This window comes from Copadichromis virginalis, linkage group LG7, assembly GCF_057382275.1.
Source record: "Copadichromis virginalis isolate Kocher_CV1m ecotype Utaka linkage group LG7, C_Virginalis_male_GT1.1, whole genome shotgun sequence".
NCBI lineage: Eukaryota > Metazoa > Chordata > Actinopteri > Cichliformes > Cichlidae > Copadichromis > Copadichromis virginalis.
The window spans coordinates 62,938,108-62,958,675 of NC_140624.1; the positions used below are offsets into that span (position 1 = coordinate 62,938,108).

Below are 20,568 nucleotides of genomic sequence, written 5' to 3' on the forward strand. Positions count from 1 at the left end.
CCTAATTCATTCGGTATTAAACGTACCTGTCTATGTAACTACAAATCATACCTATCAAATAGACTCCAAATTGTTCATGTAAATGGAGAGTCCTCTTCACACACACCAAGGTTAATTATGGAGTTCCACAGGGTTCAGTGCTAGGACCAATTCTGTTTACATTATACATGCTTCACTTGCGCAGCATCATCAGAAGGCATACTTTTTCATTGCTATGCAGATGACACCCAACCTTATCTTTCCATTAAGGCCAGATAACACACACCGGTTAGTTAAACTGTTTGAATGGCGTAAAGACATAAAGACCTGGATGACCTCTAATTTCCTGTTTATAAATTCAGGGGGAAAAAAGACACATAAATGTTTTAGATCGTCAAACAAATTAAAATATTAGACAAAGATAACACAAGCAAACACAAAATGCAGTTTGTAAATCAAGGTGTTTATTATTAAGAGGGAAAAAAAACAATCCTACATGCCCCTTCATGAAAAAGTCATTGCCCCTTCCTATTATAACATAAATTAACTGTGATGTATCACATCTTTTGGAAAGTTCAGCTCGAATAGGACCTGCCTAAAAAAAGCCTAAAAAAAGATCTTCAAAAGCCTTGATCCCCAAGACCTTTGTACAAATACTCTGTGGACTGACGAGATAAAAGCTGAACTTTTTGGAAGGTGTGTGTCCCATTACATCTATTGTAAAAAGTAACAGCATTTCAGAAAAGGAACATCGTACCAACAGTAAAATATGGTGGTGGTAGTGTGATGGTCTGGGGCCGCTTTCCTGCCTCAGAACCTGGAAGACTTGCATGGTACATGATAAATGGAACCACGAAGTCTGCTGTCTACCAAAACATCCTGAAGAAAAATATCCACATGGGCTCAAATTGTTGTCACCAAAATATGTAGTTTTTTGCTTTGTATCTGTAACCAGACCTTGAAAAAAATGTGTAACTTCTGTAAATATTTTTTACAAACAGACAAAAAAAATGTTATCTATGAATGCACAAACATAACATTTTCAGATATTTTGGTTTACAAGGTTATATAACTCAGTTCACAACTACGCAGTCTGATTTACAAGTACAAAATATTTATGACCACAGTTTGAACCCGGCCATCTGTTTGTGACCTCAAGCTGAAGCACACTTGGGTTCTGCAGAAGGACAATGATCTAAAACAGACCAGCAAGTCCACGTCTGAATCGCTTAAGAAAAACAAAATGAAGATTTTTGGGTGGCCTAATCAAAGTACTGACCTGAATCCAGTTGAGATGCTGTAGCATGACCTTAAAAAGGCGGTTCATGCTTGAAAACCCTGTGGCTGAATCACAACAACTCTGCACAACCAGTTATTAGGTTTAGGGGTTAATCACTTTTTCACTCTGGGCCATGTACGTTTGTACTTTTTTCCACCTTAATATTAAGCACCTCCATTTAGAAACTGCATTTTTTGTTTACTTCTGCTATCTCTGTCTAATATTTCTTCAATGATCTGAAACATTTAAGTGTGGAAAACATACAAAAAAAGGAAATCAGGAAGGGAGAAAACGTTTTTTCACACCAATAAAAACATACATACAACAACATTTTATCTGTGTTTATTCTGTGTCTTTTTTCATTTCGTGAAACATGCAAAGAATTATTAAAATATTTCTTTATTATTTTGTTCTTGTTTTTCAGAACACAATGTTGGCACTAATATCTGACATACCTCTGCTGCTCTAGAGACTCCAGGTAAAGAAAAGCAGAACCCATGAAGTCATCCTGAAGGCCGAAGTCATAGTCAAACACCTGCAGAAGAGAAATAAACAATCTCCACTGACCAATGTTCATTAAGAATTTATATGGAAAAGCTGTGTATGTGTGTGTGTGTGTGTTAGTTCTAAGTCTTTACCTTGACATACAGAGGTTCATTCAGACTGTCAATGATTAAGGTCGTCTTCTCATCCCACACTGGGTTGAGGTTTTTATGGATGATTTTGCTCCTAAAAACCTCTTTGCCAGCAAGCTTGAACTTGACATATGGATCACTTGTTCCTACATCGACGAATAAAAATAGACAAATAAAGCTATCACACATGCATAAAAGCAAGAGCTGAAAAATGCAATTAACTACAGATGTCACTGCACCTCCTCTGTCTCGGACAGCCAGGTTGTGTCCTCTTTTCAGCTCGATCTCCAGCTTGTACATCCCCGACCGAGCTTGGTCAGAAGAAAACCCCGAAGGACATGAAGTACCCATTCCCTGTTAGCACAAATGAATGCATTAAATACATGCAATAAACTGCTTCTCTACAAAAGCCCTCTCAGCCACATCCTGACTTTAAACTCACCAACATTTTTTATGAGAAGTCTCTTCCAGCCTGTCACTGAAGTGTAGTTTCACTAACTCATGGTAGCTATCTACATCTAAGCTTACACACTTCCTCTGACCAAAGTGTCTAATTCAGCTTGGTATCTTGTCCCAGGGGTGATTACTAACAGGAAATTACATGAAAGAACCTTCCTCCTATCTGATCACAGTGCTGAGGTGCAAATTTTTTTCCATTTCCTAAAACTTTCATTGCGGTTGCAATATGATCACCTCTGTGGCAATGCAGAAACAGAATATAAGTAACAGCATGGGCACGAGTGGCCTAACGCTGCTTTAATACCTGTTATACAGTTTCTGCGAGACAGGACCGTTTAACTTCATTGAACATTTCTACACATATTGAAAGTGGAACTGTCACAGACATCTGCACTCTGCCACGCCAAAATCAACTATACATGGATATTTACAAAGACCACAGATGGAGCTCAGTCCATGGGTCAGTGGGACATGTTTCAGAGTCTGTGATCAGGGAGATTAATATAAGAACGACACAACTAGAGACAATAAATGACTATAAAAACTTACATACAAAGAGACACTAAATGACAGATATATAAACCTCATTTGTGGTCCCTGCATTGGCTGTGTGTCGTGACATGCTGCAGTTTTGTTATGGTATCACTATGCATCACTAAAACAAAACCCTTCCTTAATGCTGGTAAAGCCATTGAAAAGATCAAAACAGGAAGTAAAAGATTAAAGAGTTTCTCAGCATCAGAAAGCCTCATCTTTCCAGCTCCTGCACTGATAAATGATTAAAATGATGCTAAAGACTGACCCAGTCTCATGTTTGTGTCTTCCACCAGTTTGCATCTGCCTGCAACGATTCGCTTATTGAGTTCAGTCACTAATCCACAACTGAAAGGCACAAAACAACTACAGAGACACACAATACAACCATGGGTTCACCACTGTCAGTAAAACTTTACGCATTAGATAATGTAATGTAATGTGCAGTGAGTCATTTAATTCTTAGGTGTTCTTAAAACACCATACAGGTGGTATAACTCATCTTATTTTTAATTGCTGGAATTATTTCCATGCAATATTAAAGCTAAGACACTTCATTGAAAACATGTATGTAAGCAATCACTGACAATGAAACATCAATCTGCATCCATCACTGCAAATGTAACACAACTACTCTGCTGGGAGAGCAGCATCCTGTCAACACAAGCACTTCCACTCAGAGAGATGCTCTGATCAATATTTCTACAATATGATATTATATATGAGCTCCTTACAGTGGACTCACTGGAAAACAAACTGAGCATGTGTACTGTACTGTACACATATTCACAGACTACTTACAATAAATTTTTGCATTGCAATATATTGAATAATGTAGTGACAGCTGAAACTAATTTTGATTTTTGAGTAACTTCTTGATTTGTCTTCATTAATGGTTCAGTTTGACAACACTGTGAAAAACACTGTAAAATACCAAAATATCTACATTTATGATATAAAATGGAAAAAAAACTGCACACTGCAGAAAGAAAATTGGCTACAGACAAGTTTGTGATCTAAGTTTTCTAATTGTCTGTTTTATTTAATTCAGTAAACAGGTGCTACATTTCTTTTTTTTAAATATCCTGTCAAGTCTGGCAGCTTTTGTAATCAGAATTGCGATCTGAATGTATTGTGGTACCAAACAAATGTTGCTTTTGCAAGAACAGCTATATAGAATCTCTATAGCCTCCTCTTTCTTTTGTGAATCTTCAATATTTATTTATTTCTATTTGTGTTACTTCAGTTATCACATTTATAGGCAAGAGAGCAAAAAGAGGAGGTGGTGGTGCGGTAGAGGAGAGATACGGGGAGATAGAAACAAATAGAAATGCACAATGTATCGCCAACTCCAGTACCTGTTAGAGACAAAACCACCCCTCTAATACGAGTTGAAAACAGGGTCCCAGGGCCCCAGACCACCCGGCAGAGCCCTCCCCCCCGATAAGGGAGATGTCCAGGCCACAGAGGGCCACCATGGGAGCAGCCCAGCGGCCACAAGAGAACATCGAGCCAACACCTTATTGTTCTACACTTTGGGACCAGAAAGAAGAGGAAGAAACTGAAAATCACTATGCAAAGAGAGTGAGTCATCAAAAAAACCTGAACCAGCAGAGCGCTGCAACTCAGCGCTGTACAGGGATGCTAGGTTGAGCTGTGGTTCACCAATCAGCTCGTTTGACCACTTAATTTGATTGAGTGAGTTTCTGTTCTTTAAAGATAAATCTCTAACACAGAGCAAAGGGATAAAATAAATTCAGTAAAAGTACAATAAAATCAAACCATCAGTTTTTTTTATTAGTTTGGCTAGTCGAAGTCTTGTCAAACATAATTATGAAGTAGCACACAGCTTCAGAGTTTCAAAGCTGTAAGATACAGCTTTGAATTTTGCAGCAAACTGTGAATAGAAAGAATTTTGTCAAATAAGTCAGAGATTTTGTGACTATAGTTTGAAATTAGGATTTTGTGGTTAGAGTTTTTTGGGGGGTTTTTAATGGTGGAAGGTTTCGCATATTGTGTTTTAGCGAGGGTGAAATAAGGTGACTGAGTTAAGACCTTAAGTCAAGACTATGTAAATATACATTTACAAAAAAAACTGTGGTAAAAGTGTGATTTTATATTGATGCAGTGATGTAACAACATAAATTATAAACCACTTTTAAAGCTTTATAGCATCAAGTCTTACAGCTTTCCTGCCCAGCTATAAATCCGGTAGACACATTATGAAACACAGGCTTGCTTTCTGAGGGTGAAACTTCTGAAGTGTGCCAAGTTCTGCTCTGGCAAGCTGTGGAAATTCCACTGGCGGAAACAGAAAACATGATAATAAAGTGAGTGAGACTATCCTGTGTAACATGAGGAGGCTGAGTGTGTCAAGCTGTCTGTGTGGAGGCTGGATTGTTGGAGGAGGGCTGTTAAAGTCTTATGTAGCCTAGTCTCCACCCATAGCTGCATGTAACAAGTAGGGTAAGACATATGAAGAGATAAAATCCAACCAGCAGGCAACTCGTCTGAGTATAAAGTTTCCTGTGTCAATTTTACGTACTGTAAAATTACTGTGCCTGAGTCTTGAGCCACTCCTCATATCTTTACATGAGCTTTCTGAACGTCTTTCAAAGTCTTTCTTAGACACTGGCTGCTCTTTCACTCGCTTTCAGTCCAGTTTCGCAGGACATCGCTTTTTCTTGTTGTTTGTCAAACCACTTAACTCTGACCTTCTAACTATTCCCAGATCAGTGTGGGTTCATTTTGTCAGAGAATCGACCAAAAGGCAGCGAACATCCAAAGAAGAAAACAAAGTCTATGTTACCTTATAAACTGTATGTGTTTTTCTATGTATATATTTTGAATAGCGAATGAAATGCAGACCTCCTTTTGCTCATTTGTCAGTGGTTGCGTTCATGATAAGGTTACATTGCATACTAAGCCTTTCTTGTCTGGATTTGGCTCCATGTTTCATGTCCTGTTTACATTAGGAATGAGTGCTTCTTTTTTAACTCATTATGAGAGCCCACTATTTGTGTGGGTTAACACAAGCATGTGCAGGTCATGTACAAAGGACAGTCTTGTGTAAAATGTAATCTACAGAGGTAGCTCTGGGTTATTATCACCTGGCTTTCTCTAAAATTACCTCACAATGCTGGAAGTGATTGACTGTGTGCCCCAAAATGAGTCACTGAGCACATAAACTCATCGGGAAAGTGTTTGGAGAGGTTAAATCCAAGGGCCGTTTTCCCACTGACTTCTGTAGGACCAGATGTCTGTTTACAGCCTAGAGGAATATACAGGAAGACAGTATGTCTTCCAGAATCCAGCTTTAATGCACTTCCACGTTGGCTTTGGGTTCAGATCCAGAAACTGAAATGTCCATTTTTTATTCTTTCTGTGATCCAGATCAAAGTACTGGATCACTGGTAATGTAGCCTTTTGCATGTTATTATCATCTTTTAAAACCTTGGGCATCAGAAGAGCTAATGACCTTTACACACCAAACACTTGAAACTCATGCAAATATTTTGTGTAATAAAAATTTTTCTCAGTTATTGTAGTTATTATAAAATGTAGCCATTTACACCGGCCATGAACTCTTGCAGAATTAATTTGCAGCATTTATTTTTTTGGAGTCATGCTTGATTTTTCAGATAAACAGATCTGACCAATCATACCGCTGCATTTGGCAACAAGCACACTCATAGCTCAAAGCCCACACCAGTACTGAATATGCAATGATATGGAAATCTTTTCGCAAGCCTCAACAGTTTCCCCTGTTTCAACTATTATGCTAAGCTAAGTGGATTCTAGCCTCAGCTACTTACTAAACACCCAGACAAACAAACAATAATTAAATGTATTCCCAATGTCTGTTCCTTTGAGTTGTGAGAATTCATGCCAGTTTTACACTTGGTGGCATTGGTGATTGTACTTTTGCTTTTAAAGCGTGACTGGAGAAAATCTGTGGTATGAAGACTCTTAGAAAATGTACCAGTCACATCTCTTGTGTGAAGCTGTTTGTTATCTCTCATCTTGGCAGTCAACAGCAACCATCTATTGCGGTGTTACTTTGGCTTTCATTGCAACAGCTCACAGGTTTTACTGCTTCATTGTGACCCAGCATTAAAACGTCTTTGCACACCCTGCAGCCTATCACTTTGGCCGGTATGAAAGACGAAACAGATGAGTATGGAGGCCAAAAAGTGCACAAACCCAGTCCGAGGCTGAATCAGGATGTTTACATTATATGACTAACACGTTCTGCCAGAATTAACAAGCAGCTTAAGAAAGGCTTAAATGTCCTGTGGTACTAAATCAGGAAGCAAAGCGCCAAGCTGGGAACACCCCCAGCTACACCGATACATGCCTATTTTAGGACTGGACGTCCATGTTTAAACACTCACCTCTACATCACATCTACAGACAGATATCATATTTTTGTAATACAGTATTTTATCTAAAGTAATGCAGATGTTAGTGTAAAGTAAGCCTATCATGACAATTGCTATTATATTACTATATCACTACTGTTATACACTTATAAGCTCACTAATTAATTTTAATTTTATAATCAAGTATGAAGGTCTGTAGTAATGCATCTCTGATGACATGAGTATACTCACTTTAACTGAAAGTAGTAGAATGGCTACTTCTTGGTTTTAGGAGATTTCACCCCAAATTTAAACTAACTACCTTAGGAGGAACCTCGTGTAATACTTCTATTAGAATGAATTAACATCGCATAGATAACAATAACAGCACTGCTTGTCTTTGTTCTTAATAACACTTTGGTTCTGACCACATCCGTCATCATTTTCACTCTGAATGAATCTGAAAGTCTTTCAGTTACTGATTGTCAAGCAGACAAGAGTTTGATCTGTAATGTGTAAAAAAGAAGGTTTGTTCGACAAAACTCTGGATTGTCATCAGTAAAGTTATATAGTAACGACTGCCATATAGAACCCAACCACTATAGGCAATATTTTGACATTAATACAAATATCTGATCATTTAAAAATCTAAATTTTTTTCTTTCAGACACAAAAACCATAAACAAAGTTCCCTACCATTTGATGTGTGCAGTTATGTCCTTGTTTACGCTCTGTTTACCCAATTGTGCTCAGCTGGTTGTTGTGTTTGTAGCATTACAAACATATTGGCAACAGGGAAAGTGCAGAGTGCCCTTTGGTGGACAAACTATGCAACGTCAAAGAAACACTCTTTAACATTGTTTCTTTACTTTTTCATTTTTATTTATCAACTGTTATGAATGTTAATACAGTCTGTCGGGCAAACAGCTATGATCAGCAATATCGTCCTACTAATAAACCTGTGAGGCGTCGTCAATGCACCCATTCACCTTCTTGCACTTATGCGAAGAAAATGGGAAAATACAGCAACATTTTCCAATTTCTCCCTGGAGGCCCCCAGGTCATTTTAACCCTTTAAAACTCAACCCATCAAAAAATAGCCAGAAAATTCGGATTTATTTTGGAGCTAAGATGTTTATTAACCCTTAAAACAAAATCCACATTTTTTTTTGCTATATCATGTTGTGTATGATCGGCAAAGACATGTCCGATCATAGTGTCCAAAGACATGCAGTTTGTGGGGATAGGTTAATTGATTAGTCTAAATTGCCCATAGGAGTGAATGTGAACGCGAATGGTTGTCTGTCTCTGTTTGTTAGCCCTGCGACAGACTGGGGACCTGTCCAGGGTGTACCCCGCCTCTCGCCCTATGACAGCTGGTCTAGGCTCCAGCACCCCCGGCGACCCTGAAAAGGATAAGCGGAAGCGAATGGATGGATGGATGGATTGGTTTTTGGCAAGTTTTTGTTAGCAACAATGGTAATTTTAGATTAAAAAAAGAAAGAGTTTTGTCCATAACATTTTGAAATGATGACAAGTATTGATCATGTTGAGGAGATAGAGGTCTCTGAAACTCATGTATCAAATATGAAACGAAGGGCGTTATAGGGTTAAAGCCAATAAGTTCTGGGTCTACCCTAGGGTGCCCTCCTAATTTTGTTTCCCCATAACAGTTTCATTGTTGCGCAGTTTTGTTTGTCAAAAGGCTAATTTAATTTTTTTTCTCTCTCTGCGGATTATATAAATAATTGAACAACTTATTACTGTTCAACTGTTTAATAACTGTAATGTGATTAATGAATTTTTTTTACTAATAATAACGTTTCACATCATAGAGTTACAGAAAAATATAATGGAATTACAGTATAACACTTCTTTGTAATGCCCCGGCACTGCTAATAATCTAATCTTTGTGTGTACTGTAAGTTTATAGGACACCTTTTAAATGGTGCTTACAGGTACCGTCACATGAAGCTGAAAATGAATCCAATAAAACAACAGAAAACTCAAGGTAGGAAATATCTTCAGCACTATATCTCCTTCATGTCCACAGCAGAGCCCTCCATAACATGTTGGCTTAACCTAATGTCCCCGATAACATAAATATCCCTGCTTATACAGACTGTGTGATCAATACAGTAACTAAAAGGCTGAGAACAAACCCGATTCAACAAAGAGAACACAGATGAGCTAAAGGAGTTCACTTTACACTTTTTTTTCACGGCGCCTACAAAGTAGCTGGACTGAGGAAACGTGTGAAAATGTGTGAGTTGTACTCTTTCATATTCAGTAAAGTTATAGCCGCGTTCAATATGTGAGCTCTAACATCATCGCGTGGTTGTCAACGCTGTGTGGTTAAAGTGACCAAGTAAATGGTTGCACCTGTGAGTGTGTGCACAGAAATGCATACAAACGCAGTTTCTCACGTACGCTCAGTAACCCCTAACACACACAGCAGATTTGTGAATTATGAGGCTGCTTCCTGGGTAGCAGAACCACCAAATGTTGTGCTATTTGCAGCAGTATAAATGCTGCAATAACCTGAATGCCCAGGAACACAGTCAAGCAAATCTAAACGCAAAAAAATGTGCAGCTAATCTCAAGTTTAAGAATGCTAGCCAGAATTCTTACTATTATTACTATCTCCTGTTTTTGAGAAATGACATATCTAGTGGAGCGTAAACCAGTTACCCACAAGATTAAAACCATCATCAAGCATCTCTCACACCAGGGCATAGACGCCGGACTTCTGGGATTGTCCTGTGTTGCCTCAGTGTTTATCCTTGGCCCTGACTGGGATCTGGGGAGTATGAGACCAGGACAAATGTTTGGTTGTATTTCTAGTCCCTTCATGTCTGCTTTAAGCGACTGCAGCTGTCAGGGAGCTCTCTTTAGGTGAGTGGTCTGTAACACTGGTCAGGTGGCTGGTATCGTTCCTATCGAGCTTCTCCAACAATTACTTAATACTAACTGCCTGGGTCTCTGCCTGAGTCACAGCTCATCTCATCATATTATTCAGAACCAGTTTCTTTCTCCTTATTTGTTTCATTTTTCAAAGTCAATTGCCCCAAATAGTCAATAATTGACATAATGAATGCTAGTCAGAATTATTACTAATATTAATATTCCCACAAAAACACAGAAAAAAACACAATCACAGAGCTGAAAGAAAGGTGGATAAAAACAAGTGATGGTATTAATGCTGGAATCCACTAGTGATGGGTCGTTCGTGAACGAAATGGCTCTTAGAGCCGGGTCTTTGATGTGAACGACCCGAGCCGGCTCCTTATCGCGAGTCGTCACGTGGGTTTTTGCTTTCTTTCTCTCAGCCTCTCTCTCGCACTTTTTTCCGCTTCACTCTGCACGGAGCCTTGTGCTTTACGCTGGGAAGAGGGGGGAGGGGCGGTAGTTACACTCAGTAGCACAGGAACAGAGCCAGAGGGAGAGAAAGAGAAAGAGCCAGGGACAACAACGTCACATTAGAAAGGTATAGTAATCATCCACAACTATTTTTAGTTGCGGATGATAAAGGATTCTGAAAGTTTATTCATGCAGGTCCATTTGACAGAGAATGTGCATCTTCTTTTTGTTTTCATATTTTAATTTATGTTTAATTGTGTTGTGGTTTGCAGTGTTTTGTGTTGTTTCACTTTAAATTTGTAAAAGGAAAAAGCTGAAATATTAAATAGTTAAAAGTTGAAATGTGAATAGTTGATTTTTGTATTATATGATTTATTTATTACATTTTATGTGGAGTGAATAAATAAAAGTATATTTACGGTGGCCCCTACAGACAAAGCACATACAAACTTCAAATCACGTACGAACTCTGAAGCACGTACAAACTCCAAAACACATAAGAACACCAAAACACGTACAAACTCCGAAGCACATAAAAACTCAAAACACGTACAAAAGACAACAGAAGTGCTCCAGGATGCTGGGCGCAGTGTTGAGCTTTTGTTACCTAGTGGCTACACAAGCCAGCAAGTACCAACGACCGGATTTGGTGTGTGGTAGTAACAGGTAAATGAACTTTTTTTTTAATTATTTGAATATATATGAGTGCCTGTGTATAAATACACAAACAATACACACATGCTTTCAATTGTGTAATTTAAGTGATCTAGTAGCTCTGCTTTGGAAGTTCAGTTCATGCTAGAAATGTGTTTTGGAGTTTGTACGTGTTTTGTCTCTAGGGGCCACCGCACATATATAAATAAAACCAACTTTTTTTTTACGTTAGTAATTCCTTTTGTGCATAATTTTATATTATTGTTAATAATAAATTAATTAAAGCAAAAAAACAACCCGAAGAGCTGGTTCGGAGCCGAAAGAGCCGGCTCTTTTTAGTGAGCCGAACCGAACGAGCCGGATCTCTAAAAAGAGCCGGAAATCCCATCACTAGAATCCACAATGGCGCACATACTGAAGCACATATTCAAACAGCTCACCGACAGCAGCCGTCCACATGAGGAGATGAGGGGGAAAAAGTCATCCCTAGAGGCACAGCGGAGTAACCCCAGGATCGCTAGACGGGATTCTGCCACTGAGGCCTCACAAAGAAAGCGATCCAGGGTCGAGCAGTCACGGGAAGATTATACAGGCAAGGAGGTAAAAGGTGGAGTGAGGGGAGGGCAACTCTGACAGAGAAGCTCCAAAGGCCGGGACTCTGAGGATACTTCTGAAGCAATTCTACCCTGGCAGATGCACAAACTTCAAAAACCAAAAATGTTTCTCCCATGAAAAGTGTGGCAGCTGAAAAGGAGCAGGTGCAGTAGAGGAGGTGAGGAGGCTGAATGAAAGAAGCAGCAGTGCATGAGTGGGAGGGAGCAAGGTGAAGAATCATCCTGGTTGGCTTGCCTGTAATCCTTCCCTGGTGGATAAGCCTGACTGATGGCTGTACTAAGAGGTACACTAAGGGAAAACACCACAAGAGGTGTCTTAAGGTCACAGACCAAATTAAGGCCACAAAGCACAGCTCTAAACTAATATACGTAAGACTAAAAAGTCTCACAGCCAAGCACTCAAACATTATTCAGAGATAAAACTACACAAATAGGCTGGTAATAATATTGAATGTCAATTCCAATAGTGCTGGATTTAAAAAGACAAGGCCAAAAATTAAGCCTTAAAACTTTAGTGAAAGCACCAGCATTTACCCTGAAATCATGGTGGAGACATGCTCATGTAAAAACATGCACGTTGAATACTTTGAACCGAATACTGACAAAATACCAGTCTGTAGCCTGCAAACACACAGCTGCAACAGGTTAAATATATCCTACATTTATGAACTCTGCTAACAGATGCTGTTATGTCTTATTTAATTCAATTCAATTTTATTTATACAGCGTGAAATCACAACAACAGTCGCCTTAAGACGCTTTATATTGTAAGATTACCCTACAATAAAACATACAGAGAGAAACCCAACAATCATATGACCCCCTATGAGCAAGCACTTTGGCAACAGTAGGAAGGAAAAACTCCCTTTTAACAGGAAGAAACCTCTGACAGAACCAGGCTCTCGGAGGGGCGGGGCCATCTGCCACAACCAGCTGGAGTGAGAGAAGGAAGACAGGAAAAAAAAACATGCTGTGGAACAGAGACAGAGGTTAATAACAGATAAGATTAATAAAGTATGATTCAATGCTAATCATACTTGTTATTAATGAAAGGTTTTCAACTAGAAACAATTCCTCAGTGAGAGAGATATCCTGCAGTATTCACCCTTTAATCAAATCGACCAACCTTAATCTAAAGTGACATTATGATCTTTTTTTAGCTTGAGCCAGGGCAGATATAAATGATACATATATCGTAGCACAGTAGCAACTGAACAAATACCCTGAAGTCCCTCTGCTAACAGTGTGACAAGAATGAGTATCACATTAGCTGATAGAGAGCCAGTCCGGTTTCACTCTTGTCCTCTCATGCTTCAGTTGACTTGCACACACAGGAGAGTCAACATAAGCTAGTCTTGTTCTGAGAAGCTGGTACATTTACTGAGGGGATTGGTTTCCCTATAGTCGGCTGCTCTTTGTACCTTACAACAACATAAAGCACCTTAATGCAAGTGTTGTTGCTCAAACAGCTCAAACTCAGTAAGTGGCACTTCTGTTGCCCACAGGATCACACTATTCACATGTATCCACAAAAGGAATCCACAGTGCTCCAAAAACAAAACTCTGTGTGAACGGAGCAGGACAGACACCCAGCAACAACCCTCGCACGTGGACCTCATCTCGCCTTTATAATGTCGGAGGGCTTTTTGTTGAGTGACCCCAGGTGGAGAAAAGGAGTGGCAGCAGGGTCCTCGAGAGAGCAGCACCACACACACATACACCCACACAGCTCCACAAAATCTAACCAAGCCCCCTTTTTTTAATTCTTGCACTGTAGTAATGGAGATTTGCATAATTCAGATTTTAAAATAAGCAATTATTAATCTTGTACTCTTCTTCTTCTTCCTAGCGGTTTATATCACCCGACGCAGGGTCCGCTATCTTGCATGCCTTCCTCCACTTCTTCCTATCGAGGGCGTCTTCTGGTGTAACATTCACAGCCTTCATATCATCCTTGATTCGGTCCATCCAGCGCTTTATTAATTATTAATCTTGTACTAATAGTGAGTTTCATTTGAAGTAAGAATTTCTGAGTTCCTAGTAAGGAACCCTCCTGTTTTAGCTCCTTGTCCTTTAAGAACACCTTTCTCAAGAGAAAAATTTCTCCCCCTTGCAAACAGAAGGTGGTAGAGCTTGTGTGTGTGATATTCATCCACTAATCATGAGATTAGAAAAAATACAGTTTGAAACCTGAGCTTTTGGCTCACAAGGATTAACTGTGCATGCTCTGACCTTTGACCAATGAGCATCTGTCCGTGGAACAGTGTATATATAAAGGGAAGGAAAACCATTAGCATCTGATTTACCAATAATCTTTTCTTATCTGCAATGACTATATTAATTTCAACATACATGGATAAGTAAATGAGACTTTGGAGTCTATCTTGCACAAGGAACCACACAGACCACAGTAGGCAGGGTAATATGATCCAAATGGTAAACTAAGATTTACAAATGTTAAAATGATTTGTGTGTGACTTTGGAGGACACACAAATGTGTTTATTGGGGTTCATTGAGTTACTGATTTAGTCCACTTAGACATGTTACTATTGACTAGCTACCAGGCCGCCAGGCGCACCTCTCTCTAGCCAATCCATTCTCACTCCCAAGTCATCACATACAACAATAGCAATAATATTATTTGTATAGCACTTTTTAAAAATACACAGTTACAAAGTGCTTCACTGTTGAATCACACATTCAAACATAAAAACACAGAGTCAAACACATGCCCTTATATTCATTACAGCAGACACACATTACCAGAACAATTATAGACAGAAATTTTGCAATGCTTCTGACATGAAAGAAACAAACTGGGTGAGCTTTGAAATGTGAAATTCAAAATGAAATGTTTTCTCAAAAATAACAGCAGCGTTCTTAGCAGATGTTAGTGTGATAGTGTCAGTTCATTTAAAAGTGTGATGTGACCACAGTGACGTCCCAATTTAAAGCATTTCACTTGCTAGGCCCACGTCCTCATTTGAGGTTTGATAGCGTTTTAGTAGATAAAGGTGAATGACTTGGACATGAATTGAGCTGCGGTTTAGGGAAGGCCTCAAAGGGGACTGGGTGGGCCCTGTCCGGCTAGAGAAGTGAAGAAGTTAAAGAAGTAAAACGGGGAGGGAGGGACGGTGGGGCACGTAAACGAGAACAAACAGCTTGTAGAACTGGGGGAACATATACAGATGAGAACCGGAAGGAGCGTGTTTGGAGGCGTGGCCCCGCTCCTGAATTTCAGATACTTTATCTCCAATTAGCTGACTGATTTGCCATCTTGGTTTTTGAAATCAGGTATGAGAAGCAAAAAGGTGACAGAAATATGAGAAGCAGGTCAGTCCTAAAGATGTTCTGCTTAATTTATATTTTTCACTTTATTAGGGACCAAAATGAAACTCAACATCATTTCCGTGTGTTTATAGAGCTCATAGAGGAGGGAAGACAGGGATCATTTTCCCAGAGAAGCCAAAGTTGTCTGGATCCCAGCAAGGATTTGAGAGAGATCTAAATGAGAGATGTGATATTACTTTTGTAAATTCAGTCTAAAGTGATGCCACTCACTTATGGCGTGCTGATGGGTGGGTATTTGTCAAGTGACCTAGAAATCTATTTCTCTCATAGGCCTTCAAAATACAAGAAGTCTACATGAAAACAGAGCCCCTTATTGGGAGTATTATCACAGTTTATGGGTTATGGCTATTGTTTAATATTATTTTCAAATATTTTAACTTATTTATTACAATGTAAATAATTTTATTTTTTAAATCTGCACAACAAAAATGCACAACAGAAGACGAATAATGCTAACTTCCACAAGCGGAGACTAATATAAGCTAATTCTATTCTATTTAACTGTCTGTGGACAATGTATATTTACAGGTCTAACTATTTAATAAAAGCACAAAGGAGGTCCCACTTTATTCTAACTAAATGTTGCATCATGAGTCTTTTTTTTTTTTAAGTTATTTATGCATCAGTAGCCCATGCTGCATTTTATATACCTCCAATGTCAGTCAGCGAAGCGGCTGCGGCACACCTGCACCAGGGCAAACCTCCGCCTACCCCACTCCTGCTTTACAGGTGAAAATAGAGCAACAGGACCGCTGAGTCTTTGATTTTATTTATTTTCTGCTGTGTTTTACTTGCATCTATTTTAAAGAGTGAGTGTAAACACAAAAAAATATTTTATTTTATGTGCTGGAATGTGCAGAAAATAGGTTTAAATGTTAAACAAATTTCTCCCAGTCAGAGAATGTTGCATATAATTAATTTTTTTAAAAGATTAAAACTAATAAAACAAGTTTTAAAAAGAGACTTTTCCATTTGATTACATTTTGTATGATGGATTATGCAGAAAAAGTAGAATTGGGCTGAAAGATCTATCGCTTTATCACCTATTCAGGTTGTAAATCTAAGTAATTAATTACTTTTGACAATAAGTAATCAGTAAAGTAACGGGATTGTCATGGTCCGCGGCCCGGCGTCCGGGGTGCTGCTGGGATGTCCACGCCCACGAGCGTGGCTGCTAACCCCACACCTGCATCCCATCCCAGGCGATCATCAGGTGGACTATTTAATCCTGCCCTACCTGCTGCTCCACGCCAGTCCGTAGTCGCCTCTCAGCGATCACAACTCGGCGTGTTTTTGTTTACGAGCCACCTGCCTGTCCACCTGTCCGCCTGAGATTTGGTTCACCATCAGCTTCGCCGTCTCGACCCCTTTTGGAGCTCCACCCCCCTCTGGTTCACTCGGCCCGGCTATCACCGTGAGACGCACACTCCACCTTCCCTCGTATGCTGCCTTTTTTCCGCACCCCAGTAATCTGTCTCTCTTTTTGTTTTACAGCCTCTCACAGCCCCGCTCTCGGCGTTCCCTGCGCGGTCCCTCGGTTTCTTCTGGTTCCATACGTTGTTTTTCAGGCTACCCTCACGGGACACCTTTAGTTGCAATAAAAATTACTTTCTTTATTCGCTCCTACCCTAGTGTGTGTGTTCTGCTACTGGGTCCTGCCTGCGCTCGGAACTTCGGTTCATGACAGGGATTGCTTTTGGGGGAAGTAATCGGTAATTAGTTACTGATTACTTTTTTCAAGTAACTTGACCAACATTGATTGCTACACTCATCTTTGTTCCTGTCTTTCCCTCACCCTCAACCAACTAAATCTCCTGAGATCTCTTCCTGTTAAAGGGGAGTTCTTGTACCCTGTGATTGCTTGGTGCTTCTTCGTACTCTGATGGTTATAACCATCCACATCCACAACCATATAGTTTGATTAGGTGGGCCCCACCTGTGTCATCAGTGCTAAAAAATATATTGATTACCTCACTTTGCCCAACCTGGGGCACACAACAACAGCCTATCCTTAAATTACTGTGTTTGCCCATGTCTATCCCAGGTGGAAAACCCAAGTGGGTCCTACGTGTGTTTCCCATTTTGGACCAAGTTAAGTGTTTCCCATGTTTGACCCAGCTAGGACCTACTAAAAGTGCCCACTTGGGATTGCCCATATGGGTTTAATGTGAAAAACCCAAGTAGGCCCCATACAAAAAGCCCAGTTTGAGCCCATGCCCACATGGTACCCATCCAGCCCAAGCAAAAACCAGGTGGGGCCCATATACACACGTTGGCTGGGTAGGGCTCTCTCTGATAAGAATACCACACAATAATTAAATACTTTATACAATGACTACTCTTAACTACTTAAAACACAGTAATGTGATGTAAAATGGAGATCACGGAACAGTTTTTTATTTTGTCATTATCTGTTAACCTATCAGATTTTGACGCATATGCCATTTGACACTTATCGCGTTACAAATCTTGTCATGTACTTGCTTGTTTCCGCTCACACACTCAAAACTTGTGATAGTTAACCTGCCAGTATGAATGAGGGCTAATCTAATAGTTACAGAACTGGCTCTCTCAGACATATATTCATTTGAAAACCCAAATCATCGAGGCAGGAGCTCACCAGCTGATCCTCACTGCTCTCCAGATGTGTCTTCTCCGCTGCGGCAGCTGTTGCTGCGTCGCCCCCGCCATCGCCGTCCGGAGGCTCGGCCAGCCTCTCCAGGCACGCAGACCCCAGAGAGGAGCTCTTGTGGTGGGACTGCACCAGCTGAGACACCGTGGGTTTGTTTGGGCTGGTGGACTTGTGCTTGATCGAAAACTGCAGCTTGTCCCGGCCGACTGCTTTGCCGCAGAGCTGTGCCTCCTTAATGTCCACATCATCCGGAGAGGAGAAGAGCAGGTCGGGCTGCGAGGAGGAGATTACCCGGTCCAGGACGACATTTTCCTTCCGCTTCATCTTCTTGAACATCCACATGCCTCGCTCCTTCTTGTCTTCTGGCTCTCTGGCGCCCAGCTTGGGGCTGAGCAGCGGCTTGGCTTTGGCTTGAAGCTGTTTCCACATCGTGTTTTGTTGGGATGAACTGCTCTCATTCTCGTCCGCCTCGCTCCGCTCCATTCCCGCCTCTACTCGGAGCTCCGGCAGGCTGTCACATCGGTGGACAGGACCACTGAAATACCCCGTTTGTACTATTTCGCCGCATCAGACGGCTGCAAACGCGCCGAAACCTGTACCCAAAAGCACGGAAATACTTCCTCCAGCCAACAGGGCTGTGCGTAGCTCATCTGAAGACCTGAAACTAATGACGTAGTGCCCCTTACCCTGCACCATCAAACAGTCTACCAATAAGATCAGTTTACCATTAAACTTTAGATAATTTGTAGTACGAAAGTTTAACTGCACACCAGTCTTTCATTGACAAAGTATATAACTGTATATGAAAAATAAATGTTTAGACCTCATCAACAAAGAGATGAGCTACAATATTCTCACACGTAACCCTCAAAATATATAACCCCAGCAGAAATATATATTTTTATTTAGTCTCTTTGCTTTTTATACAGTGAAATTACATTATTTACTCTCCTGCACTGAAAAAAACCTTTGTACACAGTCTGGGAGTAACTTAAACTTTTTCTTTGAACATTATTTGCATTATTTTAAAAGAAATCAAATTATTAAAATTCATTTTACGGGACCTTAGAAACAGTGGGTCAGTGTAATAGTATAAATAATAACCAGCCTGGTTTACGACGCCTATTACTCTTTTTGGATAAGACGACGAGATCAGTGGGTGTCCTCAGGATGAGCACCAGACACAAGCTGCTAAAGCAGCTGGATAAAAGGGACATTCGTCTTGTGCCAAAAGAAAGTTGGCAATGAAGCAACAAATGATGAAAAAGCATCCATGAACCCTGACTTTAGTGCATGTCGTTATGAAAGTTTAAATGGCAAAGAAACATCTTCAGGATCTAAATTTGTTTGATGGATTTCAATTTCAGTTCAATTCACTTCCTTTTATATATCACCAGATCACAACAACAGTTACCTAAAGCCACTTAATACTGTAAGGAGACCCTACAATAATACAGAGAAACCCAAACAATCAAATGACCCTCAGACAAGCACTTTGGCAACAGTGGGAAAGGAAAACTCAATTTAAACTGGAACCAACCTCTGGCAGAACCAGGCTCAGGGAGGGGCAGCAATTTGTCAAAATAGGTTCCTATGTCGTCCAGTGGTGCACTAATCTTAGTCTCTCACTGAGCATGCTCCTGTGACTGGCCAGCACATCAGGAATTGGTTGGGAGGTATTGTCCAGCATTGTCCTTATCTTGGACAGCGTTCACCTCCCCGATACCACCGTAAGGAAGTCCAGCTCCGTCCCCATAACATTACTGGCCTTGCAGGTCAGTTTATTGAATCTGTTGGCATCTGCGACCCTCAACCGGCTTCCCCAGCATGCAACAGCATGCAGGATGGCTCTGGCCACAACAGACTCATAGAAAATCCTGAACATTGTCTGACAGATGTTAAAAGACCTCAGCTGCTTCACAAAATAGAGAGGACTCTGGCCTTTCCTGCAGTGTCCAGGGTTTTTTAAATTCAGTCCAGGTTATTATCAGTGTGTACTCTGAGGTAGTTATAGTCCTCCACAATGCCCAAATCGACCACCTGGATTGAAACAGGGTGACAGGTTTCCTGGTCCTCCGAATGTCCACAATAGATTCCTTGGTCTTTGTCACGCTGCAGATGATTCTGCTCGCACCATGTAACAAAGCAGTAAACCACAGTCCAGTACTCTGTCTCATCACCGTCACCAATGCATCCAACCACTGTAGAGTCATCAGAAAACTTCTGAAGATTGAAGGGCTCTGTTCAGCGACTGTAGTCCTCGGTGTAGAGGGAGAATAATAAAGGGGAGAGGACAGTCCCTTGTGGTCGCCCAATGTTGCTGATCACCTTGTGAGACACACAATGCTGAAAGCGCACATGTTGTGATTTTCCTGTCAGGTAATCAACAATCCAGGACATGTGAGAGGCATGTACCTCCATCGCTTTCAGGCCTGATGGTACTGAATGCACTGGAAAAGTAAAAAAACACAACCCTCACAGTGCTTGCCAGCTGGTCTAGATGGAGGTAGACATGATTGAGCAGGTAGATGATGGTTTCCTTAACTCCAGAGCACTGCTGGTAAGTGAACCGAAGGGGGTCCAGATGTTGGTTGAGCTGAAAAAGTTTAAAGTATGGAGAAAGAGCAACAGAAACAGAAACAGACTGCATGCCAGTTAGTTCATGTGTCTGCAATAACAGACACATGGTAAAATAAGAAGACGGACACA

At 40.5% G+C, this 20,568-nt stretch overlaps 1 protein-coding gene and 1 long non-coding RNA gene across 5 annotated transcripts in view; one reads left to right on the top strand and one right to left on the bottom strand.

Annotated features, from left to right (window-relative positions):
* mctp1b (multiple C2 domains, transmembrane 1b) overlaps positions 1-18,530 on the bottom strand; it is a 40,998-nt gene extending 22,468 nt beyond the window's left edge. For 2 of the 4 annotated variants that reach the window (XM_085464666.1, XM_085464665.1), the window contains exons 1-4: positions 17,848-18,530; positions 2,133-2,247; positions 1,897-2,039; positions 1,714-1,793 (exon numbers count right to left, since the gene is read on the bottom strand). In XM_085464666.1, the coding sequence (XP_085320792.1) occupies positions 1,714-1,793; positions 1,897-2,039; positions 2,133-2,247; positions 17,848-18,342 (833 nt within the window). In that variant the 5' untranslated portion in view covers positions 18,343-18,530. The remainder of the gene's footprint in view (positions 1-1,713; positions 1,794-1,896; positions 2,040-2,132; positions 2,248-17,847) is intronic. The other 2 variants (XM_085464664.1, XM_085464662.1) reach the window with 1 other exon arrangement.
* Positions 16,343-16,843, top strand: LOC146706499 (uncharacterized). Its single transcript, XR_014921571.1, has 2 exons — positions 16,343-16,641; positions 16,722-16,843. It is a non-coding gene; the product is annotated as an uncharacterized LOC146706499 (long non-coding RNA).
* Positions 18,531-20,568: the final 2,038 nt, after the last annotated feature.